The 27686-nt window shown below is 38.3% G+C and overlaps 3 protein-coding genes across 4 annotated transcripts; all 3 read left to right on the top strand.

Moving 5' to 3' along the window:
• Nucleotides 1-1013: 1013 nt before the first annotated feature.
• rbm19 (RNA binding motif protein 19) lies at nt 1014-9798 on the top strand. Its single transcript, XM_008418746.3, has 23 exons — nt 1014-1170; nt 1249-1431; nt 1522-1638; nt 2220-2261; nt 2507-2720; nt 2810-3033; nt 3113-3172; nt 3246-3324; nt 3430-3501; nt 4405-4614; nt 4716-4846; nt 5998-6125; nt 6216-6312; nt 6406-6516; nt 6595-6795; nt 7669-7738; nt 7847-7983; nt 8062-8122; nt 8592-8671; nt 8766-8821; nt 8914-9030; nt 9117-9222; nt 9329-9798. The coding sequence occupies exons 1-23, from the start codon at nt 1135-1137 to the stop codon at nt 9533-9535; spliced, it is 2739 nt and encodes a 912-aa protein (XP_008416968.1). The 5' UTR covers nt 1014-1134; the 3' UTR covers nt 9536-9798.
• Nucleotides 9799-17832: 8034 nt separating this feature from the next.
• plbd2 (phospholipase B domain containing 2) lies at nt 17833-23251 on the top strand. Its single transcript, XM_008418747.2, has 12 exons — nt 17833-18099; nt 18786-18879; nt 18957-19115; nt 19188-19288; nt 19387-19601; nt 20266-20360; nt 20467-20627; nt 21371-21466; nt 21551-21622; nt 21706-21858; nt 21940-22102; nt 22218-23251. Exons 1-12 carry the CDS (start codon nt 17879-17881, stop codon nt 22386-22388), a joined length of 1701 nt encoding a protein of 566 aa, XP_008416969.1. The 5' UTR covers nt 17833-17878; the 3' UTR covers nt 22389-23251.
• A 236-nt stretch (nt 23252-23487) lies between these two features.
• On the top strand, nt 23488-26734 carry LOC103470360 (transmembrane protein 248). Of its 2 annotated transcripts, none has more exons than XM_074186862.2 (7): nt 23488-23718; nt 24367-24551; nt 24900-25164; nt 25274-25373; nt 25634-25775; nt 25867-26007; nt 26148-26734. In XM_074186862.2, exons 2-7 carry the CDS (start codon nt 24402-24404, stop codon nt 26166-26168), a joined length of 819 nt encoding a protein of 272 aa, XP_074042963.2. In that variant the 5' UTR covers nt 23488-23718; nt 24367-24401; the 3' UTR covers nt 26169-26734. The 2 variants fall into 2 exon arrangements, with proteins under 2 accessions (XP_074042963.2, XP_081466766.1); XM_081610640.1 differs by having other exon boundaries at nt 23489-23662.
• Nucleotides 26735-27686: the final 952 nt, after the last annotated feature.

Below are 27686 nucleotides of genomic sequence, written 5' to 3'. Positions count from 1 at the left end.
TAAAAGTAATGAACAGAATCGGTGACAAAGGGCAGCCTTGGCGGAGTCCAACTCTCACCGGAAACGAGCCCGACTTACTGCCGGCAATGCGGACCAGACTCTGACACCGGTCATACAGGGACCTGACAGCCCGTATCAAAGGGCTTGTTCACGAATGAGGGAAGAAGAAGGGAGCGGGAGATCGACAGGCGGATTGGGGCAGCGTCTACTGTGAAGCGGGCGCTGTACGGGTCCGTCGTGGTGAAGAGAGAGCTGAGCCAAAAAGCGAAGCTCTCGATTTACCGGTCGATCTACGTTCTCACCCTCATCTATGGTCATGAGCTTTGGGTCATGACCGAAAGAACGAGATCACGGGTACAAGCGGCCGAAATGGGTTTCCTCCGCAGGGTGGCTGGGCTCTCCCTTAGAGATAGGGTGAGAAGCTCGGTCATCCGGGAGGGACTCAGAGTAGAGCCGCTGCTCCTCCACGTCGAGAGGAGCCAGTTGAGGTGGCTCGGGCATCTGGTAAGGATGCCTCCTGGACGCCTCCCTGGTGAGGTGTTCCGGGCACGTCCCACCGGGAGGAGGCCTCGGGGAAGACCCAGGACACGCTGGAGGGATTATGTCTCTCGGCTGGCCTGGGAACGCCTTGGGATTCCCCCGGAGGAGCTGGAAGAGGTGGCTGGGGAGAGGGAAGTCTGGGCCTCCCTTCTGAAGCTGCTGCCCCCGCGACCCGACCCCGGATAAGCGGAAGAAAATGGATGGATGGATGGCAAAAAGGCTCTCCATTGTAAGGACCCTGATGAAACGGAAGAGGTGATTAATTCAATCTAATGTATTTATATGTAACCGCCCGCCCCACCCTCATGGCATCAATAAAGTATTCTTTTGTAATTGAATTGATTTGGAGGACCAGAAAATGGGTTTGAATTTGTTTTCTGGGAGCGAAAGGGGTCATTGAACGTGTAATGTCTCCCTCAGACCAACAGGTGGCGGTAACCACCGCCGAACCACAGAGAAACAAAAAAAAGGAAGAGGATGAATCCCTTCCTCCTCATGTCAATATGGCGATGTAGATGTCCTCTCCACGCTGGTTTGTTGACATTTATTTAAAACCTTTATACCGACTGTTTTAGTCGAATTACAACAACAACCATGTCAAGACTCATCGTTAAAAACCTGCCTAATGGGGTAAGTAAGAACCCGTTCTGTTAAATATAGATAAAAACATCAGCTTTAGATAATCTGATGATGTTTTCTTGTGTCCAGCTGAAGGAGGAGAGGTTCAGGTCGATGTTTGCTGCTTTCGGCACCGTCACAGACTGCTCTCTGAAGTTCACCAAAGAGGGAAAGTTCCGAAAGTTTGGCTTCGTGGGCTTCAAATCCGAGGAGGATGCGAGCAGAGCGCTGAAACATTTCAACAAGAGCTTTGTGGACACATCCAGAGTAACGGTGAGATTTTCATCAACCCTAAAAAGAAGATAGGTGCGTTATACATGTTGTTTGTTAATTCATGCACGCACGGTGTTCGTCTACGTTTAGGTGGAGATGTGTAAAGCGTTTGGAGATCCCACTAAAGGGAAAGCCTGGAGTAAGCACACCCAGAGCTCAGAGCAGGATAAACCCTCTGCTGCTGCTTCCACCACAGACAAAAAGAAGGTAAGAGGGCATTTCAGACAGGAACCTGGAGAAAACACCCCAAGCAAACCTGCCTGGCTTTCACTGGCTAATACAGATTACAAGCCAGATTTGACTTAATTTCTAATGACTATTACACATATACGCTCATTTAATTCAACAACTATTGTTGCATCTCAATCAATCAGAATATAAAATGAAAAGTGTGTAAACCCCAAATTTAGTTTTATGAAATGTCTTTGTTAAGAAAGCTGAATCTTTGCAGAAGATGTTAGTGGAAGGCTGAGTGTACATGTCATAGTACGGGATGCACAAGTAAAGCAACAATCACCAAAATTAATAGAGTTCATTACAAATTAATAGAGTTCATTACAAGTGTCTTTTTCTTTAAAGGGAAAAAAAAACACCTTTTTCCTGCTTCTTGCAGTGAACATTTGAAGGGATTCTGTAGGACTTTTCCTTTTTGATGCCTCTCATAAACAGGACAATTACTTAACCTGCCAATCACTGGTCAGAGCCAATCTATTGGTGCATCTCTAATTTGTGAAACATTTTCAGAATAAACTACTGTATGTTTCTTGTTTGTTTGTGTTGAAATTCAGAAAAAGCCGGGGAAAAAGGAAACCAGCAGTGCACTGGGAAATGTGAGTAAAAAAAAAACAACTGTGTTTCCAGTTACACTGTAGCTATTAAACATAAAAATGTGTTAAAAAGACAAATCAAATGACAATGTTTAAGCTACTTTTCTTACTTGTAGATTTTAGATGTAGAAACGATTTAAACAGTAGCAGTAGTATGTTAGCACTCACTAACGTTGAGCGCTTTGTGACTCTTTACTGTTTTTGTTAGAATAATATTTTTTTATATTCACTTTCTTGTGCTGGGTCAGCTGGAGGCAGAAGATGGATTTAATGAGTTTCTGTCAGTGCATCAGAACCGCAGCCAGGCCCAGACCTGGGCAAATGACATGGCTCAGGATCCGACTGACTCCGGAGGCGTACAAAAGCAGAAGAAGAAAAAGCCCGCCTCTGATGATTACCTTAACTTTGATTCAGACGAGTCAGAGGATGAGAAGCATGATGATGATGATGTTGAAGATAAGGGTTGGTTGTTTCTTTTTTCCTTCTGAAATTTAGTACAAATAGTCCAGTTGTACTGTTCAAGTAGAATTTGAAGATCTTTGTCATTTTAGTTGCCCCTAAAGAAGCCCTGAAGTCCGGCCTGTCGGATATGGACTACCTGCGCTCCAAGGTGGCTCAAACTATGGAGGAGAGTAATGGAGAGAATGAAGCTGATGAAGAGGAGGAGGAGGGTCCTGTTCAGCATGGGGACAGCGCCTATGAGAGCGGTGAACGAGAGAACATCTCAAAGCCTAAACCTTTCCCTGGGAATAAGAAACAAAGTGCCCAACAGGAGGTATATTTAGGTGAAACGACACCTTAGACATAATCATTTGGTTGAAGTTCTGTGTTCAAAACCACATTTCTTTGTTCAGATGGAGCCGACGACAGACTTCACAGTGAAGCTAAGAGGCGTCCCATTTAATATAAAAGAGGTGAGTTATACCGCATCACCGGCTATGTTTTGCTTTAAAAACAGGCCGTAATTTTCATGTTAAATTCTGTTAGCAACAAATCCGAGAGTTCATGACTCCGCTGAGGCCTGCAGCCATCAGGATCGGGAGGAACGAAACTGGAAACAGAACCGGTGTGTGGGAAAAAAAAATATAAAATTTATATATTTATATACATGGTTTCTATATAAACAATGTGAAGGTCCTTATGTCAAACAAGCTCCATGTGGCTCCTTTAGGTTATGTGTATGTGGACTTGCACTCTGATGAGGAGGTGGAGAAAGCTCTGAAGAAGAACAAAGACTACATAGGTAAGAAGTCAATAAATAAGTAAGTAATTTGGAACTATTAAGATTGTATTAATCACCACCAATATACAAACGGGTGGTATTTGCCGTCTCTGAGAGTTTTATCAAGACAAAAAAAAATAGTTCCTCTCATTTAAGAATGATGTACCATAAAGACTTTTTCCAGGCAAAACCTGGATCCATCAGCTTGTCATTTGACTCGATGCAACACTAGTTTGTGAATCCTGAGTTAAGATAAAGACCCCATCTCATCACCTTTCACCTCTAGCTATTGTTTTGATGTTGTTTATTTTATGCTGTGGAATATGACTGTGGAACTTGCTGAAGATTAAGTTCAGTAATTGCAGGCTGGAACAGTTTTTATTCCCACTAAAAAGAGCTTTTTGTGAGCTTTATAAGAGTTTAAGTTTATTGAAATGTTTGTGGGTCAACCCCAAGAAGAACAGTCTCTAATATGGCAGAAACTAGTGGGGATCCTTAAATCACAAATAAAATGTACTAATAAATAAATAGACTCTATCTATATAGGCGTTTTCTATTCATACCAAACACTCAAAAGTTTTGTATAATTATCTGGGCTTCATGTGATACACCTGTGTGTGATTTTAGCTGGTTTAAATGAATTAAAGAAATCTGGGCTTTTCCTACTTTTATTCTTATCAGAACATTTTAATTTAACTTTAAAAAGGTTTTTCTTCTGTTTTTGTTTAGTTTATATGAGGTAGATTTCGAGCTGTTTTCAAAATCTGTTTTAAAGATCTAATGTCCAAATAGCTTAAACACACCCTGTAATATGTTATCCATATTTACTCGTATGTCCATACACTTGCATGAGTTCATTTGAGATTCTGCATCAGCTTATCTGAATGTAGTCTTTGTTTAACAGCAGCTTTGCTTACTTTCCAGGGGGTCGTTACATCGAAGTCTTCCGCGTTGATTCATCGGGGGCGAAAAGCAAGAGGAACAAAAATGACAAAGAAATTGACAGAAACTTCACCAGGAAGCTGAAGGAGGACGAGGAAGAGGAGGATGTTTCAGAGTCTGGTCGACTCTTCATCAGAAACCTTCCCTACACCTGCACAGAAGAAGAGATGAAAGAGCTTTTCGCTAAATATGGTGAGTTAAAGAACACGCAGTACATATATAATTATTTAAATTCTGCCTGCTAATATATTTTTTCCTCAGCTAGATGTTTTCTGATTCTTTGTACTTTATAGGTCCTTTATCTGAGATCCTCTTCCCTATTGACAACCTGACCAAGAAACCTAAAGGATTTGCTTTTGTTACCTACATGATACCAGAAAATGCTGTGGTAGCTCTTGCGAAGTTGGATGGACATATATTTCAGGTATTTCTTTGTTACTTTTTAAAAAATGATTAGGACTTATATATGAGCTGTTTTTTGGGGGGGAGGAGGGAATTTTATGCTTTTTCTTGTTCAGTTGTTTACAGACGGATGATAATTATATTTATTTTCCATGTCTAAAACTGAGAAATATGTTGTTTCATAAGGCAGCAGAACTGCCTTATGCTTTAATGAAGCAGAACTGCTGCCTTATGAACTGCTGCAGAACACAACTGAAGTTGCAGGAGAGTGAATGTTATAGACAGGACTCTGAATTGAGGAATCAGTGCCCAAAAGAGGACAATGATGATGAAGTCTTTTATGTTTTTCTCATGCTCATAAGATGTACATGAGAAATTATTCAGAGATGTTGGATTATATGAGAACTCAGACTTTGTAATATCAGCTGTTCTTGACCAGCATTTGTTACTGTGGTAGACAGACTTTTCTCATCATGCAGTGGCCATGTAAACACAGCGGCAGTGAATGGAAGCAGCTAAAAGTCCCACTTTTCAGCATATAATCAGTCAGTATTGTAATTGTGAGGATTTCACTGAACTACTTGCTAATTCATTTGGTTTGAGTTTGGAGAGAAAAAAAGAATTTCTTCTGCAGCTACTTTGAGGATAAACATATAATAGGAAAGAGTTGGGATCTTGATGTCGGCAGACATGTAAACATTAAAAAATATAAAATGTTGACACCTGAAGCACTTTAGTCTCACAAACAGTATCCTTGATTGTCTTACTCCACTGGTTCTATCCGTCTTAGCATAAACTGTTGTTTTTGCACCTTATCTGTGAGTTTTTGAGAAACTGTTTTTTGTATGTGGGCAGAAATCTGCCCCCTTTATCTATTTACTTTAATGAAGCTCAAAAACTCTCCTTGACAGAGGATCTTTTTACAAAATTTTTCGTTTGTTCACAGCTACAGACAGGCATTTATGTTTGAACATGGTCATCCACAAATGGTAAATGTGTGTTTTAGGGAGGTGTGACTTCAACTATTTATTTTTTGTGGAAAATAGTGTCTTAAAATTGCTTTTTGGCATCGAGAAAGTGTAAAAATGTCATCTGGTATTTATAAATGATTTCTTAAGTTTTCTGATTCTAAATTCTAGTGAGTGGATGTGTTGTTTTTTCCTGTGGTTTTAGGGTAGGATGCTTCATGTTCTTCCCTCCACTGTGAAGAAGGAAAAGTCTGAGTCTTCAGAATCTGGTGGTCCTGGTTCTTCATCATATAAACGACGGAAAGATGCTAAAAATAAAGCTTCGAGTTCTAGGTCAGCAACAATATAATATGCCGTTTTCAATTTTTATAATTTTTTTGGTTGCTGTTTTAAATTGCACGCAAATTTTCTTTGTCTTTCCAGTTCACACAACTGGAACTCTTTGTTTCTGGGTACAAGTGCAGTGGCCGATGCCATTGCTGAAAAATATAACACCACAAAAAGCCAAGTCTTAGACCATGTGAGCGAGCCTACGTTTGGGGTTTTTATGCTAAATCATTGTATTAGTTGTTTAGCATGAACAAAACAAATTTTTTTGTATTATCTTCCAAAGGAGTCAAAGGGAAGTGTTGCAGTGCGGATGGCTCTTGGAGAAACTGAGATTGTCCAGGAAACCCGACAGTTCCTGCTGGACAACAGTGTTTGTCTAGACTCCTTCAGTCAAGTAATTATGAGAACAAAATCTGAGATTATGTATAGTTCATCCATACTTGTCTGGTAACATCTAGTTATGTTTGTACAGGCAGCAGCAGCAAGGAGTACAACTGTGATCCTCATAAAAAACCTTCCTGCTGGAGTGACGACGACAGAGCTGGAAGAACTTTTCTCGCCTCACGGCTCTTTGGGTCGAGTTCTGCTGCCGCCTTCAGGCCTCACCGCCATCATTGAGTTCCTGGAGCCAACCGAAGCCAAGCGAGCCTTTGCCAGGCTAGCTTACAGCAAGGTGTGCAAGACCTTTCAGTTACAGCGCCTTAACAAAATACTCTTACACCTTTGACCTTTTCACATTTTGGCACATTACAACACTACATCACACATCTATCACTTATTTATTTTGGCTGTGGGCTGCACAGTTGGTAGAGCTTTTGCCTTGCAGCAAGAAGGTTCTGGGTTCGATTCCCAGCCCCGGTCCTTCTGCATGGAGTTTGCATGTTCTCCCTGTGCATGCGTGGGTTTTCTCCGGGTACTCCGGTTTCCTCCCACAGTCCAAAAACATGACTGTCAGGTTAATTGGTCTGTCTAAATTGCCCCTAGGTGTGAGTGTGTGTGTGCATGGTTGTTTGTCCTGTGTGTCTCTGTGTTGCCCTGCGACAGACTGGCGACCTGTCCAGGGTGTACCCTGCCTCTCGCCCGGAACGTTAGCTGGAGATGGGCACCAGCAACCCCCCCGATCCCACTGAGGGACAAGGGTGTCAAGAAAATGGATGGATAGAGGCTCCAAAAGTGGTGCATAATTGTGGAGTGGAATGAAAATGATGAACGATTTTATATATATATATATATATATATATATATATATATATATATATATATATATAGAAATTTGAAAATTGTGACTGACATTTATATTCAGACCCCTTGAGTGAATAGAATCACCTTTTGTTAATATTCCAGTTTTAATTAGGTTAATTTTGGGAGAAGATGTTTGCAATATATTTTATTTAGGGGTATTAGAGTAAGGCAAGTCAAGTTTATTTGTATTGCACATTTCAGCAACAAAGCAATCCAAAGTTCTTTATGTGGCTGAATGAGTTTTACATGCCACTTTATTTTGATCGGTCATGTAAAATGTGTTTTTGGTTTTCTTAAACCCTAGTTCCATCATGTTCCACTGTATTTGGAGTGGGCTCCTGTTGGGGTGTTCACAGCTGCCAAACCAGAAACAGGTAGAACTGTCTACACACTAGACAACCTTTAGGTTTTATTGTTTTCTGAACATTTTCTTTTCATAATATATATCTAAATAAACATTACCAAAAAAAATCTGATATCAGATAAAGAGAAGACAGTGAAGGAAGAGAAAAAGAAAGAGGATGATGAGCAAGAAGAGGAAGAAGAAGAAGCTGTGCCGGGTTCTACACTTTTTATAAAGAATCTGAATTTCAGCACAACAGAAGAAAAGCTACAGGAGGTGAGTCATCTCTCATAACTGTAAAACCAAACAGTAAATAAATAAGACGTTTTATTCTATTTTCTTTATTTACTGCAGATCTTCTCCAAATGTGGAAAGGTCAAGTCTTGCAGTATTTCCAAGAAGAAAGATAAATCAGGTATTTCACATTATAACTTGAATCCTACTTTGACAAAGGACTGATTCTCTAGGACCTCCATTTTTGTGAACTTTTATTTTATTTGAAATATTTGGTTTAACCATAAATATCTTCTCTGATTCAGCCCTAACAGTGATGTCCCCATCCCACTAATTGATCAGTAATGATAACAGGGCTTTCAAATGTTTCTATAAGAGTGAAGCATGTTAAAGTCCATTGTTAGAAACACAAATACTCTTAAATTTATATTAGATGCTCTGTTTGATAATGATAATACTATTATATTTTAATGGACATAGAACAATTTATATTGGAGGTGATTTTAAAAAAAGTTACTTTTACTGTTTCTATGTTAATATTCAAAACATGTTTGGCAGTTTATCTTTTCCTACTACAATTTTTCTTCTTTGAGTTGTATTGCCCTGATCCTTAGTGATATCAAAAGGTAACCTGTAGTTTGAACTTGCAGGTAACGTGTTGTCCATGGGTTACGGTTTTGTTCAATATCAGACAGCAGAGGCAGCACAGAAGGCTCTTAGGCAACTGCAGGTACCCACGCCGTATCCTCAGTGAACAGGTTCCACTTACCAACTTCACGACCTGAATTTGGGCTAACTTGTGTGCATTCGCTCCTCTCTTTCAGCACTGCATGGTGGATGATCATCAGTTAGAGGTGAAGATTTCTGAAAGAGCCACAAGGTAAGTTGCTCCTTTCAATGGAAAATACATTCATAGGAAATGTAAACCGTGTAAAGTCGCTATTTACTCAGTTGCGTTACCTCTGTGTGCAGAACTGCTGAGGTGTCTCGCAAAAAGAAGCAAGCTGAGAAGAAGCAAACAGGCTCCAAGATTCTTGTCCGCAACATTCCCTTCCAAGCCACCGTCAGGGAAATTCGGGAGCTTTTCTGGTACCACGCAAGCGACTCCTTCTGCCTTTTTATTTACTCTGCTTGTCTTGTTTGGTTTTGACAAATTATTTCCCTCATATTTTCAGTACATTTGGGGAGCTGAAGACTGTCCGTCTTCCAAAGAAAGCAGCTGGCTCAGGGAACCATAGGGGCTTTGCCTTTGTTGATTTCCTCACCAAACAGGATGCTAAGGTTCCTTTTCCTATAATGCGCATTCTCAGAAACATAATTCAAGAACTAAAATCCTGAATGTGCTTAAGTGTAGTAAGCATGTTTACAAATGGTCTTTTCTTTGCAGAAAGCCTTCGCTGCACTCTGCCACAGCACCCATCTGTACGGGAGGCGTCTTGTGCTGGAATGGGCTGATGCTGAGGATACGGTGGAAACATTGAGACAGAAAACGGCCGAACATTTCCATGGTGATCTACCAAAGAAGAGACGAAAAGCAGAAGTAATGGAAGGAATTCTTGAGTCGATGGAAACCGATGGGGGAGTTGAAGACTGAGGTGGACCTAATCATGAACAGGAGAGATTTGGACTGTGAAAAATAAGGAGACCTGACTATAGACAAACAAACATATGGCAATAATTTTACAAAGATTATTACTGTGACTGTTCTATGTTTTTGTATGAAATAGTTTTACATAAATGTCTACATGTTGATTGTCGTTCTTCATTTATTACTTGCCTCCCAAGGTTGTTGATGCATCAATTGCAACTAAGCCAGTTCAATAAGTGGAATAATAGAAACTTTTATTTCATTGCTTGCTTTATCTCTTTATTGCTTGTTTCTCTATTGTTTTATGTAATGCATATATCTACAGCAATGTGAATAGGAGAGCTGTTTGGTAGCCGAAAGAGCAGGGTTGTTTTCTTAGTACTGTCGAAATGTCCGGATCCCAAAAAAGAGCCGGAATTCTCAAGATTAAAAGACAGCATGGGTGTAACTTTGTGTTGCAAGTTGGTGGGGTGAGGAGGATCCGGGGGCTGCTGACGCACCCACAGTTACTGGAAGACCTTTTCTTTTTTAGTGCTCAGAATAATGCCAAAACTTACATGTGAATGCCAGACAGTCTTATTTAATAAATTAGGGTATATGTCCTGATGAGGCTCATCGAATTAATAGTACCTCCATCCTACAAAATATAAATGTTAAAACTGAAGTAATCTAATTTATATAATGTCTTTCACTTGGTGATGGAATTACCGACAAAGGAACTTTTCAGTCATATTGTAAAACATATAAACAGTTTCATAATTCAGTAATATTTTTTGTGAAGAATTATCACATAGTTGCCTTTTATTTTCTGATTTTATCAAGTGCTAAAAAAGTAAACAAGATGAGATTCTGTAACAACCAAAATGTTATTAAACATTTCAAAAGCAGAATTAAGTAACTTCTGTGTAACCAAATTAATCCTTGTCAGTGAAAACTCTTTATTTTTTAATTATGTGATTCTAACTCCACAGCTGTTCCTCCGCTGGTTGGCAAAACTGACTTACTCATATTTAACAGTTCTTATATGTTAAATTTTAAACACGGAAAACTTAAATTACGGAAAAAACACCTGTTAAATTACGGAAAAATTCTGCCGGAAATTCCGTAAAAAAACAGGAAAATGTACTGGCAGAAAATTACCAGGACATTTTCCTGTTTTTTTACGGAAAAATTTGAAATTAAATATTGTTAAATTACGGGGAAATTCTGTAAAAAAAAACAACAAAAAAAAAACCCCAGAAAATATCCTGGTTTGCAAGCAGGCATTTCAGTAAAAACTCCCAATTGCAAGAATTTTTTTTTTTGCAAACGTTACTTTTATTTACTCAGTGATGTTTATTCTTATTTAAGAAACAGGAAAATTATTTATCTGTATGTACAATCCACTGACGTACAATTTATATGAGGCAAGAAGCTTCTGACCCACTGTAACAGTTTATCAACCTAACCTAATCTCAACATGCCTGATTAGAGCACCGAACATGCAACAAATTTAACGCTGACTGAAACACGAGCCGTCCCCACCCCTGTCTTACCGTCGTCCCCTGTTCTAACGGTTTCCCTCCGCCCCCAGTTTACGTTCGTTCGTCACCACCACACACGGCTCTAACTACCCCCCACTCCAGGAGACATTTCCCATATTCTAAAACCCCAAACTTGACATGGAAAGTATATTTACCGAAGTTAAATGACCACCTGCTTTTATGTTAACAACCGGGACATCAAATCATGTTCAGCAAATAAGACTTCTGCAGCTTGACATTTTTAAAAAACAGGATTGAGACATAAGTAGCATGACGCCATGAACGGTTAGCTTTCACGCGCCCAGTTCAGTTTGATTTGAAAAAATGGACGGTACGAGTTCGGTAAAATAAATAAATAGTAATACAGCAGTCACCGCGTTAGCAAACACAGCATTTTAAAAATAATATATACCTTTTTTGTAAAAAAAAAAAAAAAAAAAAAAAGACTGCAAAATAGCTTGCAATTATAGACTGTGCCAGGAGTCTCACGAAGACAAACGAAGTCAACTACAAATATTTCAAAATGCGTAACAGGATTTGTGCGTGTGTAAAAATATCTATGTGTGTGTAATACTCAATTTGTAAAACTTAAAAATAAAATAAACCTCCTTGAGATCCACAAAAATGACACAGACATCAGTAAACTTAAGCAGATCAATGGAGAAGAGACAGCCTCCACAACACATTCAAATGGGGACCATCAAGAGAAAAAAAAAGCAATCAAGAAAATCTAAATGGAGGATGAAGAGAAAGGCAGCAATGAGCCCAATGAGAGCAATGTCTGAGCTGGAAAACATCAGCAATGATCAAGTTTCTGCAGATAACACTGAACAGGAAGTTTCAGTACCAGAAGTAGTTGAGGATCAGGCAGCCTCCATCAATGAAATTCATATGATCAAAACAATAATCTCGACCCACCAGCATCTCTGAAGAGGTTATTATCTCTGAAATGCAACAAAGTGGGAATGAAAAAGTGAACAAAAGGTCAAAGAAATATAAGCAGAAGAAGAAGAGAAAGGCAGCATTGAGAGCTACATCTGAATTGGAGCCGTTGAATAGGGAAAACCTTTCTGTTGAAAACACTGAAGAAGTTTCAACACCAGAAGCAGTCGGGAATGACACAGCCACCATCATAATTGAATTCTATGAAAATGAAACAGTGATTGGGAAACCACAGCAGGAAACAGAGACAGATAAAAACTCAGTCCCCAATGCAAACACACCATTTACTGATTCAGAGATCATACCAGAGATCCCCCCGACAATAGAGACAAAACTTTGCACCCCGTCAGAAGACCTACCAGGTAACGCTTCTGTAGATTCCATAGAAGGGGAGAGTGACATAACAGAAGAACTTAGAACAGAGTCAGCAGAGAACATTATGTCTGAACCAGAAGAAAGACCCACAAAGAAGATTTCACTGTGGAGGCGAATAAAAAAGGCCTTAACTCCAACACCTCTGCGGCAATTTAAAGACAGATGTAAAGTCTGTCCAGCATAGACATCACCTTATGTCTGAAGTATATTAGATTTGAAAGGAGGGTGGAGCCACGTGTGTTTTGGGTGATTAGCATTAATTGGGTATTTTAGTATCAAAAAGACAGAATTTCACAGTGGGAAATGTCTCCCCGTGTAGGTGTGGGTTCACTCCGGGTGCTCCGGCTTCCCCCACGTTCAACATCAGAACTCATGTTCAACTATTGTGAGATTTAAATTTCTAATTCGAAACAGAAAATCAGGCAACCACATTTATTAATTAAAGGGTGATTTAGAGAAAGAAATTGTAAATGACAAACAGAGAGAATTTTAGAAGTCTAAACCTTTACATATATATATATATATATATATATATATATATATATATATATATATATATATATATATATATATATATATATATATATATATATATATAAAAATCTATAACTCAATAAATATATATTTAAATCTATATGTAGATATCTATATATATATATAGATATCTACATATCGATATCAATCTGTATATCTATCGATCTCTCTTTCACATATATATATATATATATATATATATATATATATATATATATATATATATATATATAAATATATAACTCAATAAATATATATTTAAATCTATATGTAGATATCTATATATATAGATAGATATCTACATATCGATATCAATCTGTATATCTATCGATCTCTCTTTCACTATATATATATATATATATATATATATATATATATATATATATATATATATATATATATATATATATATATATATGAATCTCTCTATAAATATATATCAATCTATATATACTGTAGATATCTATCTATTGACCCGTCGAGGGTCCCCGTTGTCAATCAGTGTTGCTTCCTAAGTGGACAGTTTGATTTCACAGAAGTTTGATTTACTTGGAGTTATATTGTGTTGTTTAAGTGTTCCCTTTATTTTTTTGAGCAGTGTACATAAAGAGAGCAGTAGCTTGTAATTTACACAAGGTGGATATGGAGATGGAATGAGCTGGTATCCTAAGAATGATAGAAAACATGCTGACAAAAAGCCTCAGACCTGCAGCCCACAGGCAGTTCTAGACACAGGCCAACAGAAGTGGCTCTTTGGCTCACTTATATGTTAAATGATCAAATATTGCCCTGTTTTTGTTTCATTCGTTTTAATTGCCCTGTAGGCAGCAATCTAGTCACATATATGCACATTTATTATTATTGATACTTTAATTAAAGATAAATTGTCCAAGTTTATGTCATTGGGGCCGGGGGCGCCGATGACATGTTCGCATACACCTCAGAAAGTATGTAGTTGCGCCCCTGTTCAAAACATTATTCACAGAAAAGAATGTGTAAAGATATATGTTCCAGGGTCCGGCTAGGGAGCATGAATGTCGTCTTAACAGTTTTCACGCTTTGCGAAGGTTCTTGTTCCCATGATGCAATGCGTAAAATTGAAAATACAGTACAAATACCTGTAAAACTAAAAACGGAAAAATTCCTTCAAATTTTTACCCGGTTTTTTTACAGTTTTTTTTATTTACAGTGTAGGGAAGATTGGAAAAATCATTATTCCCCAGCCGGGGAAGCATCAAAATGAAAAGCATCGACGATATCATACCGAGAGAAAGTGCACTCGTCCTGAGAGCTACTTTTTTCCTAATTGCTACCAGAAAGTAGTTTGTCAAAACTGTTCCTCATTCCTGATGTAATCAAATATCCAATACCAAAACCCAGGAGAAATAACATGCTAAGTTCTCTGCCATTCTAAAAATCATGGGGAGTGCGACAGATGTAAGATGCTGTCACTCAAGATGGTGGACAACGAGAATTTCTAGCCTGATGTTTGTGCTGATATTGAGCCCGTTGATCGCAAGCTGGGCTGGCGGCGAATCGAACACGGTAGATATCCTTTTTTTATTGCCCTTTTCTGCATGACACAAGTTAAGGTTTCAGAGTCCGATCTCTTCTTTTTAGAGCAAACGTCCTCAGTCTGCTCTTTAGAAAGTTTGGATAAATCGTTCCCTTCTACCGGGGTCTCTGCTAGTGTGTAGCCCCAGCCGGGGCAGCTTGAAGAGGTACACGTCGAATTCATCATACTCATTCTCGTCCTTGTAACTACTAATGTCAAAAGTGATCCCAGGAAGTATCTTGTTGAAAAGTTTTCCCACTCCATGACTTCTGCTCTCTCTTTTTTGGTAGATCACCATGGAAATGTCGTGATCAAATAACCTGCTCCAAACGTCAGGGGAAAAACATGGTGGTGAATCCGATCTGTTGCATTGTCAAAATATTAGTTAAACACGGTGCTATTGCTCAAAGAGATAATTGGATATAACCTCGTGTTTTGAGACCCAGAGGCACCATGACGGACTTCAGAAGGGTATATTTCAGGAGGCTAGGGATTAAAACCACGGATTTTAATGGCTAAATATTGAGTTTAGATTGACAATTGTATATTAAAATCATTAATTTAAATAGGGTTTTTCATCATTCTATCAGGTTTAAAATTTTGAATCATACTTGACTTAAAAATATCTTAAAAGTAAAATTAAATGTAACTTACAAACATTTGCTGCTGCTGTTGTAAACTGTGACAAGAAATTTTGCCTGCTTGGAGAAGAGCTACAAAGAAATACTTTTTGTTTAATAATTTTACACGTTAGCATAAAAATAGAATAAAGGATGATCCCAAAGAAATGATGCTGCCGCTCCATATTTGATGGGTTGTAAACGACCCACTCGAACACATTTGTTCTGTACGGTGCGGAAACGTAAACAATAGACAGAACGTAATTTCTTCCAGCCTTTTCTGTGTAACTGAGCTCGACACCAACAACAGCACAGCGTCAGCAGCCCATATTGCTGATAGCCGGGAAGGAGATAAATGAGTCCATTTCTATGCTTTCCTGTAAACTGGTTATGAGTCTGTTGGTTTTTCCACTTTTCTTGTATTTTAACTATTAAACCAACTGGTAAACAAATGTTTATATCTGTTTTTAAAAGAATAGTAGCTTCTCTCTTATGTCTCCATCAGATGAGCAGCATTAGCAGCTTTTGGTGACTTTATTATTAATAATAATTAGATTGTTTTTGAATACGATGCAGGATTTAAAATGAACTGATGAAGACGGTCTATGTGTCTAGTCTGGCCTGGGAGAGATGCCTGTGGTTCCCTTCTGGACCTGTTACCCCATCAACCCGATGTGGAAAACTAGCTGGGCACATGCCTTTCCATGCAATTCAGCTTGATTCTCATCTCCCTTCAGTGCTCTGTCTGAGATTTCTCCCATTGACCTCGGTTTCTCCAGTAGAATTTCAACCGGGCCAATCGGCAAACAGAAGGAGAAGTTGTGAACGATGATATCAATTTTCTGGCCTCCTTTAGGGTTATAACCTACTTGTAGCTTCGTTCACTAACTCCGCAATAAACAAAGTCTTTCAGTCTGTGTTGGCCACTTTTCCAAGCATTGAGAAATTAAAGTCGGACCAAGAAGAATGTTTAAGACATATTATTGCTGGTAAAGATGCCATTTGACTTGGCATTTCTATTTTAGGATTGTTTGTATTTTCTGGTAAGCTTAATTGCGTAGATTCCTTCATGATCGAGCTGGCACATTTTATATGTCACGGCCAAACACCAGCATTTATGTATCGTAATCTAATTCTTTGAAACTTGAAGTTCACACCTCCATTAGGCAATCATTTCTCAATAGCCAAGGGTCTAGATTCTGTGTATGAAGCATAGCGTAACTCAAGGAGCTGGCTTTTTTCCAGGCTAGTGGGACACAACAGATAGAAATTGATCTCAAGTATGCGTGCATCGAGTCTTTGTCAGTGACCCTTGGGACACTGAACAACAAAAACCTCCAGCAATCGTGGTAACTGTGGCCATCAGACAGCAGAAATAGATGCCAGAGAACATTGTTGTGGTTTGTTTTGAGTTTTAGCTGAAATTGTGATTTGTGGGATTTCTAACCGTTTCAGGAAAACATTTGTTCTGATTTTGGTGCAACGTATAAAAGAAAAAAAAAAGACAAGCAGCACGACACTTACTTCAAGATATTTATTGTTGCATCACTGTCATCTTTGTCCTTGTTTACATAAAATGTAAATTAAGAGAGAGATCATCTCAAAGCAGAAAGGGGTACAGTATACAACACGTCAAACATAGGTCCCGTGCAAAAACAAGCTAACAGTAGGTACCGCTGTTACGCGCAGACTTGTTGCCATGGCAACCAATAAATAACTGCCCCGGGAGCGCAGAGGTAATATTACAGTCAAGTGCATCAGGAATTAACACTAAAAAAAAAACCCACAAAAATATTTCCCACACAAAAAAAGTTCGTAAAAACACCAAACAGAACATTCTGTCGGTTGCAGATTTACGTTTTTGAATTTTCATTTTGCGATTATTAGGAAGTGATCGCCTGAACACGCTGTGGTTGTTTAGCTATTAAACACCTGCTGTCTCGATTATCTGTCAGAAAATCTATGTGGGTCGCCTTATTTTTGTGTTAATTGAACCGAAATACTCCGAACTGTGCAGCAAGATGTTCAGGTGATGAAAGTTAAGCTATCATGTCTAACCAACTGTCCACTTTCCTTACTTTTTAATTGAAGCTTTTAGGGAAATGTGAAATGTTATCCCCCTTGGATCTTAACTTACTGTCGTAGTGTTAACAATATCAAAATTTTGCGTCCCTTTTTCAGATTCTTTGGTTGATTGTGTCATTTCCCCAACCACAGATATTCCTGACTCAATGTAAAGCAATAGCAAAAGCGAATGTGGCGCTGTAGTAGATTGGTCACGTGATGTCCAATCCACTACGAACTCCAGTCCTCAAGGGCCACTGTCCTTACTGTCCTGCAGTTTTTAGATGTGCCACATTTACAAAATGCTGGAATGAAATGGCTTAATTTCCTCCTCCTTGTGTAGATAAGTTCTCCAGAGCCTTGCTAATGACCTAATTATTCTATGCAGGTGTGGTGCAGCAGAGGCACATCTAAAAGTTGCAGGACACCTGCCCTTGAGGACTGGAGTTTCAATGAGCGGACTTGCCATTTACGTTTTACAATGACATTTACAAAAAAAAAAAAAAAAAAACATTAACTGGCTTTGAATACAGCGTACAGCTGCTGGCGAGTAACTCTCTGCAAATAGATGCAAGCAACTAAAGAAAAAAAGGTGCAGGAAATATTGGTGGGGACATGCCCACAAAAGTCCTTCAGGAAGTTAGGCCTAAGAAACACAGACTTTTACTTTGAAATTGAAACGTTCCAGCAAGGTGCTTAAAGTCACTCGTTGTCATGTGATTTGTTCACTGAAAACATGGCGTCCAGGCACAACAAGATGTTTGTCCCTGGAACTTCCTCAAAGACGTTTACCTTATTTGCTACTTTAATCGGATTGTGTTGCTTTTGTGCGTCCGCTGGAAATAAAATCCAAACAGCGATCATCGACAAATATACCGGGCAGCTGACTATCGTCGAAGGTTATCGCGAAGATTTTGTTGCCTGGGCAAACTTCACAGATGACATCAAAACAACCGGGTGAGTTCAAATACACAGATCGAGTCAGGCTTAGTTTCTTTCTTATAGTTTGGAAGAAAACTTTAATAAAAAAAAAAAACAGTACATTTCTGCGCTGCAATGAATTTTGCTGTAAAAATGTATGTAGAGAACTGAAATTTTTGAATATATTTTTGCAAATATACCGGCAAATTTGCGAAAGTTAAAATGATCAAAATATAAAGTCATCCTATAAGGTAATCTGACTGCAGTCCGAAGTCTCCTGAACATTGAAAATAATTTTTTTAATAACTGTTCAAAGTTTGGACTGACTTAAAGCCCAAAATACAATCATTTAAATAAAAAACTACATATAGATTTAAATTCAATCTTTTTTTTTATCCTAAAACAAATGCCTGACAAGTTATTTATAGTAAAACCTGGGCCTTTACATCAAATGTAAAGTCTGTAAAGATTTTTGTTTTATTGTTGCATGTAGCTAAAACCAGTCCTCAAGGGCTGCTGGAGTTTTACACCCCTGCAAATCCTTTATTCTTAATATTTTTATAAGAACTAGTTTGAAGTTGCTTTAAATGTCACCCTGATGTGGGGAGCAAGGGGTTGTTGCAGACCGGCAAATGGCCATGTTTTAATTTTTGACAAAGTAGGAAGATCTTTAAGTTCAACTGTTTAAGTTGTATTTCCAATCATGTCATGTCTCATGTCAGCTGGTCCTTTTTGGAGGTCACCACCAGCAGCCGGTACAATGACAGCATCCAAGCTTATGCTGCTGGTGCCGTCGAGGCTTCAGTCACTTCTGTGGTAAGCTTGGCCCTCCTTTAGACAAAAGGTCAGATATTTTGTCTTTTTTCCCCCAACTATTTTGCATACTGTTTCAGCTCATGTATAAACACTGGATGAACACTCTGATGGGTTACTGTGGGCCCATCATATCTGAATCTGCTTACTGTGAGCGCCTTAAGATTTTTATCTCAGCCAACCTTCAGTGGGTTCAAGATCAAGTGGAGAAGCAGCCAACTTCACCCTACTGGCACCAGGTAATGATCAATATTTGTACTATTCCTGTTGTTGCTCTTAGAGTTGTTTTACCATTCGTCTCTGCTTTTCAGGTGCATCTGGCGCTGCTGCAGATTAAAGGTCTTGAAGACAGCTTCTATGACCAGCTGTACTTTCCCACTACGCGCTTCAACCTCAAGCCACTTGGCTTCCTGTAAGCTCTTGGCTTTTACTGCTCAAATCTGAGCCACGATGATCAACTTTTTATGTTGCTGTCATCTCACATTATCCACTGCTACTCTTCGCAACCAGACTTTTCCAGATGGGTGGAGATCTTGAAGACTTGGAGTCGGTGCTGAATAAATCCAGCAAAACTCGCGCCCTTGGTTCTGGCTCCTGTTCTGCGCTCATTAAACTGCTGCCAAACAACAAAGATCTGCTGGTGTCGCATGACACCTGGAACACTTACCAGGCCATGCTGCGTATTATGAAGAAGTACATCTTCGCCTTCAAAACGTCTCCTCTAGGTACCGCTGAAAATGCATTTTCATTCATTGCTGTCTAAACCTCTGAATGAATACTTATGTGTGGCTTCCAACAAAATTAATTGTTGTATAAAAAGGAAATGATACCCCAGTACGTAAAATTAAATTAAGTGTGAAGTAAACCAACATGTTAAGTTGTAATTAATGGTATTAAATCTACTGATTCTATGTGTTCTTTGCAAGGTTCCCTGTTTGGAGGTAGAAATATTAGTAATAACTTGTAGTAAATCAAGTTTAAAAGTAAATGTATAAACCTTTAATTTCAAGATCAAGGCGTGTTCAGGGTAAGATAATATTTACTGTGCATGTTGGGAATTATTTGAAGAGCCAGAATGAAGGTTTAAATTATTTCATGATTTGAATGAACAAGTATAAATTTTCTATACATCTTTGACATGTACAAATAGTTGTGCAGAAAGGCCCACATTTACTTCATAAATGAGCTGTATAGACATGCATTGAATAACTTATTTTATACATGTTGGCATCAAGTGCCTACCTTCCAATCTGATGGATTTAATTTGATTTTCAACACAAGTTGAGTCTCTTCTAATTTAAATGCTTAAATCTACAAGGTGCAAGTTAAAAAGCATGTGTTCTTTGAAAGAATATAAAACTTCTGTAATTTTCCTCTTTAATTTTGAAGAAAACGATCCTCTTCCTGGAGGAACTCAGGCCTTCTCATCATATCCTGGATCCATCTTTTCTGGCGATGACTTTTACATCTTAAGCAGTGGTTTGGTGAGAATTTGCCTCGGTGATAAAACTGTTCTAACTCGAGCTTTCCAGTGTGAATATATTTTTTCTTATTCATAGTTTGTCCTTTAAATCCATCTTGTGCCTGCAGGTTACACTGGAAACCACCATCGGCAACAACAACCCTGCTCTCTGGAAGTTTGTCCAGCCAACGGGAACAGTAATGGAATGGCTGCGGAACATCGTTGCTAATCGGTTGGCGACTACAGGCCAGGAGTGGGCAGAGATATTCAGCAAGTACAACAGTGGAACGTGAGTTTGACAAATAAAAATTGAGAATCCACCAACAGTGTATTCTAAATGGCAAGACTTGGTTTCTGTTGTTTATTTAAAAAATGTGGGTTGCAATCAGTTTCTGTTTCACTTTTACTCTGACTGAAGGAGTGCAGCACTTTAGAGAGAAATGAGTCGACACGACTCTGATGCTATAAAGTGAGGGTCCAAAAGCAAAAAGGCATAACTGATGGTTGCATGCTTCAGTGTGACGATAGATTATATATAAAATGTACAGTAATTTTATATAAATGTATAGCTTCTAAAAGGAAATTTTTTTAAGCAGTCAATTTATTATGCAATTCATAAATATTGACATTTAATTTTTGATTAATTTATATGATATATATTTTAATTGTAACTTGTTCATTTGACATTGTAGCACTTTTTCCTTTTGTAAAAGCCCTGATGTCTATTGTAGCCCATGACTTCACATCATTGCTCCAAAATTAAAATTGTATTTGAGTTATAAAATGGAATACTCTCTCTAAAGCATATGAAATAAACCAGTGCCCAGTCATGTGGAATTATGGCTTAAAACAGCTGACTGTGATGTAAAGTCACATGAATATTTGAGGTCAGTTGTTTTCTCAGACTGATCACGCATCATCTGTGAAATGCTGAAGCAGTTGAGGATCGGTCACACAGGCCATTACTAGATAAATGAAAATCTTTGCAGTCTGTCTGCTCAAAGGTCTGTACATTCCCGTCTGTGTTCATAGGTACAACAACCAGTGGATGATTGTGGATTATAACCGCTTCACTCCAGGACAGGCAGCCATTAAAGATGGCCTCTTTGTTGTGTTGGAACAAATTCCGTGAGTTTTTTTTTTTTTTTTTTTTTTAAACCACTTCTTATTGATCCATTTAAAATGAGCAGTGTTTATCTTGCATTTCTGCAGGGGCCTTGTTGTATACAGAGATAAGACTCAGGAACTCCTGAAGAACGGTTACTGGGCTAGTTACAACATCCCGTAAGAATCCAGTTGGGAAACATCTATATATTATTGCTTGTGGTGGTTTGTCCTGATTTATGCCCATACGTTCTCATCCAAAGGTACTACGTAGAGATCTTTAATGCCAGTGGCTGCAATGAACTGGTGGAGAAGTACGGCCCCTGGTTCTCTCTGGATCAGAATCCTCGGGCTCAGATATTCAAGAGAAACCAGACTGGTGTCATAGATTTGGAATCCATGGTGCGCCTTATGAGGTGAAGTTTGCAAAATCGTAGTTTCATTCTTTTATTTACTGATGGCTTGGGTTTAACAGCTTGTATGCACTTTTTTTTTAGGTACAACAACTTTAAAGCAGATCCATTGTCAAAGTGTGATGGATGTGATCCACCTCAGAATGGGGAGAACGCAATCTCGGCTCGTTCGGACCTCAACCCAGCTAATGGGACGTATCCATTTGGTGCCTTAAAGCAGAGACCGCATGGAGGAACAGACATGAAGGTCTGTTTTTTTTCTTCTTTTTTTTCCTGAAATCCCACTTTTCTCCATGCATTTAGATTTTGATTATTAAAATGGCTGACGTCTCTTTCACTAATTTTTACATGTTCTCTTGTAGCTGACTTCCTACGAAATGTTCAGCGAGTATGGCATGCTGGCAGTCAGCGGGCCGACCTGGGACCAGGTGCCACCTTTCCAGTGGAGCACTTCTCCTTATGAAAACTTGTACCACATGGGACACCCTGATGTGTGGGCTTTCAAGCCTATAAAAGTCACCTGGACACCTTGATTGGTCTAATAAGTACTTGGTGCAAACTTTAAGGTTATGACAAAAAGGGAAATGAGCTGGAACTAAACATTCTTTGTGATTGTTACTGTTTGCTTTTGTTTTTTTTCCTTTTAAGAGCTGTTTACATCTGTTTCTGATGACAAATTTGTAACTAATTTTTGTGTTTAAATGTTTAATTAAAGAATATCCCTTTTTTTAAAAACCTTTTTAATGCGTGTTTCTGTATACAACATTTGGTCAGTAAATGAGGCCATCTCAGTAAATTCTCAAAAGTATTTTGGTAATTAAATTCAAAAGGTGAAAGTCATCAAGAGTCTTTAAACACAGATTTTGCAAAAATATATTTCTTCTCTTTTTGCACTACTTTCTTAAAAGGTCTTGGGTTTGAATCCCTTCCTGAAGTTTTTGCATTAAATTTGCATGTTGTCCCTTTTGTGTCTTCTTAGCTTCTTATTGTACAGAATTATGCATTCTGTTGGTCATTCTAAATTTCCCCTAGAATTTTGTATGTGCATGCATCACCTGTACAGGGCATTTCCATTACCTACCCCAATCATCCAGACCAGAATATGTAGTTATGTAGATGAGGGAAGGATGGCTTGCAGCTGATGGAAACAAGATTTTGCACAAAACTGAGTACTATGTGTGATGCATTTAAATGAAAGATGCATGCACAAATATTTGCCTAATGAAAAGCGTGTTTGACTACAATGTATGTAAATGTACTTAAGGGTCTGTTTGCAAATTGCCTCATCAGTTTGTCTCAATTTATCCCGACTCTATTGAGTCAGGATTCCTATGGCCTGATTTAGATCAGTCCACAATCCAATTTGCTGAACAATAAAGAATATGGGTTAACGTAAGTTTTGTTTCCTTTTGGCAGTAAAACAAATGCATGTTTGAAGGGTGAAGTGCTCTACAATATTCTAGATGGCGGCGCTGACTCGGGACGTCATAAAGCACTGTGGACAACTATATTGAGCAATATTTTAACTTTTTGAGATGTACATGTAAATCTTTTGATGTTTATTGTCTGAGCTGTCAGCGACTCTTATCGAAAACTAACTCAGATTGACTGATCACGTGACTTACGTAATCAAAGTCGTCATGGCAATGTAAGGTCGTAAACTGGAAAACTGTCGTGATTATGTTTGAGTTGCCGTTTCGCTGTGCTAACATGAAAACTTAACTCGAGACTGTTAATCTACTTTCTATTGATGCCATTCAAAGAGGATATCCGGATATTTGGAATGACATAAAGGCGCAGTTTCAAGGTATGGAAGTGTCGTGCGAAGCTACTTAGCAACATTTACAGCACTTCGTGGAGTTGGTGAGTGTTTTGACCAGAACACGTCTCCAGAACAGAGATGGACTATTAAAAAACGCTGTTTTACTGAAGTTTTTTCGCTACAGAAGGATAAGAGCAGACGTTAAGTATCGGTCTCTCTAAGCAATGGAGTCATACTGAATACAGTTTTAAAAATCAAGTTGTTCTACAAAAATAAAAGCCATGTCATGTTTTCTACAGCTTGACGTGATCTCTTTATGTCTTAATTTATATCTTTGGCGAAGCTATGATCAAAACTGTCTTGAGAGTTGTTTACTATTTTAAACCGATGACATAGCCTACTGATGGCTGGCATACAATAGCTTTATTCTCTATCCTTCACAATTTGACACAAGCCCTGAATTCGTGAAGCCTGATTCCTGTTGATTCTTTTAAGTTTTGTTTTTAATGCCAGCTTGAAATAATGTTGCTTCCGTGGTTGTTTTTGAGATGACAGTTTTACAATATTGAGCTGACAATGCATTATATGACTTTAATACTTGGAGCAAGCAGGTATAGCCCCAATTAACTATCCCTGTCTTGAGAAAACTGGCCACAAAAAACATCTGAGGTCAGAGAGGTCTACAAAGGATTCAGTGACAGAGATTTAGTCAAACCTGCTTCAATGACTTCATGCTTTTCTGTTTGCAGCTTCCCTCACCCCAGCTGTACATGGAAGCCTGAGGATGAGTCAGGGGTCTAACCTTAGAGAATACGTATCCCACAACCCTCCAGGGGCAACTTTCTTCCTGTGCCTCTTAGCTCTTGCATTCTCATTCATCGTTCTCAGCTCTTACAGCTACTCTCACTCTCTACCTAACCCTGACATAGAACAGGTAAGGTCGCATTCACCTTCGTCCACAATGTCAAGAATTCATCTTACCCACGAATATCGCAGTACAAGATCGAAAGTATTCATGCATGTGTAAAAGGTTGTTCACCCAAAGAAGTACAAGACGTTGGGCCGTTTTGTTAGTTCTGTTTAAAAAAGTTACATTTGTTTGTTTAGATTTTACTTGCGTTGCTTCACATGTGTTGCTGACTATGTTGTTTTCCATTTTCATTGAATCACTGAATTTAATAGGAATATGATTTATAAGTGCCCTTTTGTAATTATTCCAACAGGTATTCCAGTATAGGACAGTGTTTTGCTCTGAAATGAATGTTCATTGTTCTTGTCACAGGACTGGAATACTCTACTTTTGTCCTTCTCAAAGTTTCACTTGTGTGAGAAGGAAAATGCAAGTTCTCCAGCCCACACCTCCCCAATTGCTCCACTACAAACAATCCAGGAAAAGGATAAGAAAACATCCATAAATGCAACAAGTTCTTCTGTCACGGATTTGCATCTTCATGTTCCTCTGACTGTGACTTCTTCCTCACCGAGTGGCACGCTGAAAGACATTGTTCTGTATACAACATTAACAGCCAAACAGCTTAAGCTTGGAGGTTGTGTTTTTTTTTATATCTGATCAGTTTGAAGTGACTATAAGTTCTCCTTATAGTCACTTAAGGAGAACTTAAGTGACTATATTTTTGTTGTTATTTAATTTTCTAGACAAAGAACTTGTTAGTTTGGCATTGGGGATCTTACCTGAAGACAGTGAGCACATATGCCTCACTATAAGGGCTCCAACACACATCCTGCCTGCGAATCCGTAAGATTACTGATAAGTTTATTTGCTATCTATATTTTTTTATAGTCCTCTCCATGTTTATTGGCACTCTTGGCTCATAAGATAAAAAAATAACTGGAGAAAGATTGCTCTTTTAAAATTAACAATGAAGTTCTGTTGTAGTAAATTATGAACTCATTTCAAATATTCTTACACACCTGGTTGTGTCAATAAGATGGTTTTTAATGATCAGTTTTGGTGGAATTTTTGTGAACATACACTCTCGTGTTGTTTTTAAAAAGGCTCCCTCCAGAGTGCTTTGCGTCAGAGTCAAATATTCCAAGGATTCCTGTGGAAGTGACCAATCAATTGCCAGCATCATCTCAAACCTGCTACAGTATGCACTTTAAGAAAGACCCATCCTTGACCGTCATGCTAACTTTGGTACGGAGTGCCGCTCTTGGAAGAATATCCTCATTTGTGCCTTGATAATATTCCGTCTTATTTGTCTCCCTTTTCTCCATTTTATTTTTAGGAAGAGCAAGGTGTGGCGGTGAAACATCTGGTGGAAGTCAGCGTGTCTCTGCTTGGTGTTTGTTTGATTCTCTGTATAGCTGCAAGCTTGAAAACCTCCGTCCCACACCGAGATTATCTTACAGGACAAGACTCTCAAAGTGTAATTTGCTTTTTTTAAATCTTAACCTTTGATCACTTTTTCCTCTAATATATGTTAGCTGTTCTGGTTGCATATATAATACTATAGAAGTGAGTAGAAACTGTTTAATCTATCTTATCTTCTTAACCGTTTTTTTACAGGAGCCTTTGATTGAAAGCTGAAGAGGCGTGACTGTCCTACACAGCGAGGAAATTCTTTGGCAGAAGAAATAGCAAAATATTCCCACATATTTCACGACATACTCGTTTACATGGTGGTGTTTGCATTGCACCAAATACTTTACATTGCTGCTGACCTTGTAACAAGTGCACTTTGTTGTCCTAAATAAAGTAATTATAGAAATACACTACTTAAGCTTGGCACACACAGGCATCCGAATTATATAAATGTATGTAACGTTTTAGTATAAATCACAAGTCGCAAAGTGACTGTGGTATCGTAGACCTCAGATAGCAGGTGCAAAATGATTTGGTATGCGCTCTCTGCTGTGAATATGAGTTCCCTGACTACATAATTGTACAAAGTGTGCATTTCTTTCTATGTTTTAATTTAATGAACTTGTATATTAAGGCCAACTGCTTTGCAAAGAAAATGTAGTATCTTTAATTTTAATGTGAATGAGAAGAACTGGTATATGATTGAAGCATTTCAGATAAATTTGGTGAGAAGGAGTTCAATTAATGTCTGTGTTTGACAGGTTGTGTCATTAAATATTTTCGAACACAAATTTGTTGTAACCTCCATTTTTGAACATTCCCGTTATGTTTGCATAAAATTCTGAGAAATACACTGTTGTAAATAATAATTACTATAATCAAACCAAACCTAGTCTGTGGTTCACTGTTTTCTGCTGAAGGATTCTGAATTTGTTCTCCAACTCACCAGGTTGAACATGAATGGTGATTTTGCCCCTTTGCTTTTTCAATTATTACAGATACAAAATGAAGCCATCTTGTACAAGTGGCAATAAACATGCCACGGATCAATTTATATCCATTGGGATCTTTTGTACACATTCTGACAACCATTTTAAAGTAGTTTTAGTCATCATTCACTTTGAGGAAATGTGATTATGAACCAAGTATGTGACATCTATCTTTTGTTTTGACTTGATCAATCACCTTGACTTGATCTTTTGTTTTGTCTTGATCAATTACCTTGACTTGATCTTTTGTTTTGTCTTGATCAATCACCTTGACTTGATCTTTTGCTTTGACTTGATCAATCACCTTAACTTGATCTTTTGTTTTGACTGGATATAATGTCTTATCAGTCAACTAGCCTTACCAGAGATTAGAAGCACACAAAAAACGAAATGGTGTGATAAAGTGTTCATACTACATTGTTGTTTTAATTGACCATGTTAAAAGTATAAGCTTTTCCATACTCAACTTTCCATAGTTTAACACAAGGGGAAAAGTTAGACAGGAAGGGATGAAGGTCAGAAGGAAGCAAGGTTAGAACGAAGGGAGAAATGAAAGGACAGAAGGAAGGAAGAGCACGGGGAAGGTAAGAGCAAATAAAACAAATTATGAAGAAATAGTGAATAATCTGGGCATTTTAATATCTTTTCATACAAACTTTTTCTTTTCCCATAGCAATCAAGCTCCCAAAAACTCTTAAATAAAATCCCACACTTCTCCAAGCTGTGTGGAAATCCCTTATTAAACTGAACTTGG

This window comes from Poecilia reticulata, chromosome 9 (assembly GCF_904066995.2).
Source record: "Poecilia reticulata chromosome 9, P_reticulata-male-v2, whole genome shotgun sequence".
In the NCBI taxonomy this organism is placed as follows: Eukaryota; Metazoa; Chordata; class Actinopteri; order Cyprinodontiformes; family Poeciliidae; genus Poecilia; species Poecilia reticulata.
Note: the sequence above shows the minus strand (reverse complement) of the source record. Positions and strands in the feature narration are given on the sequence as shown.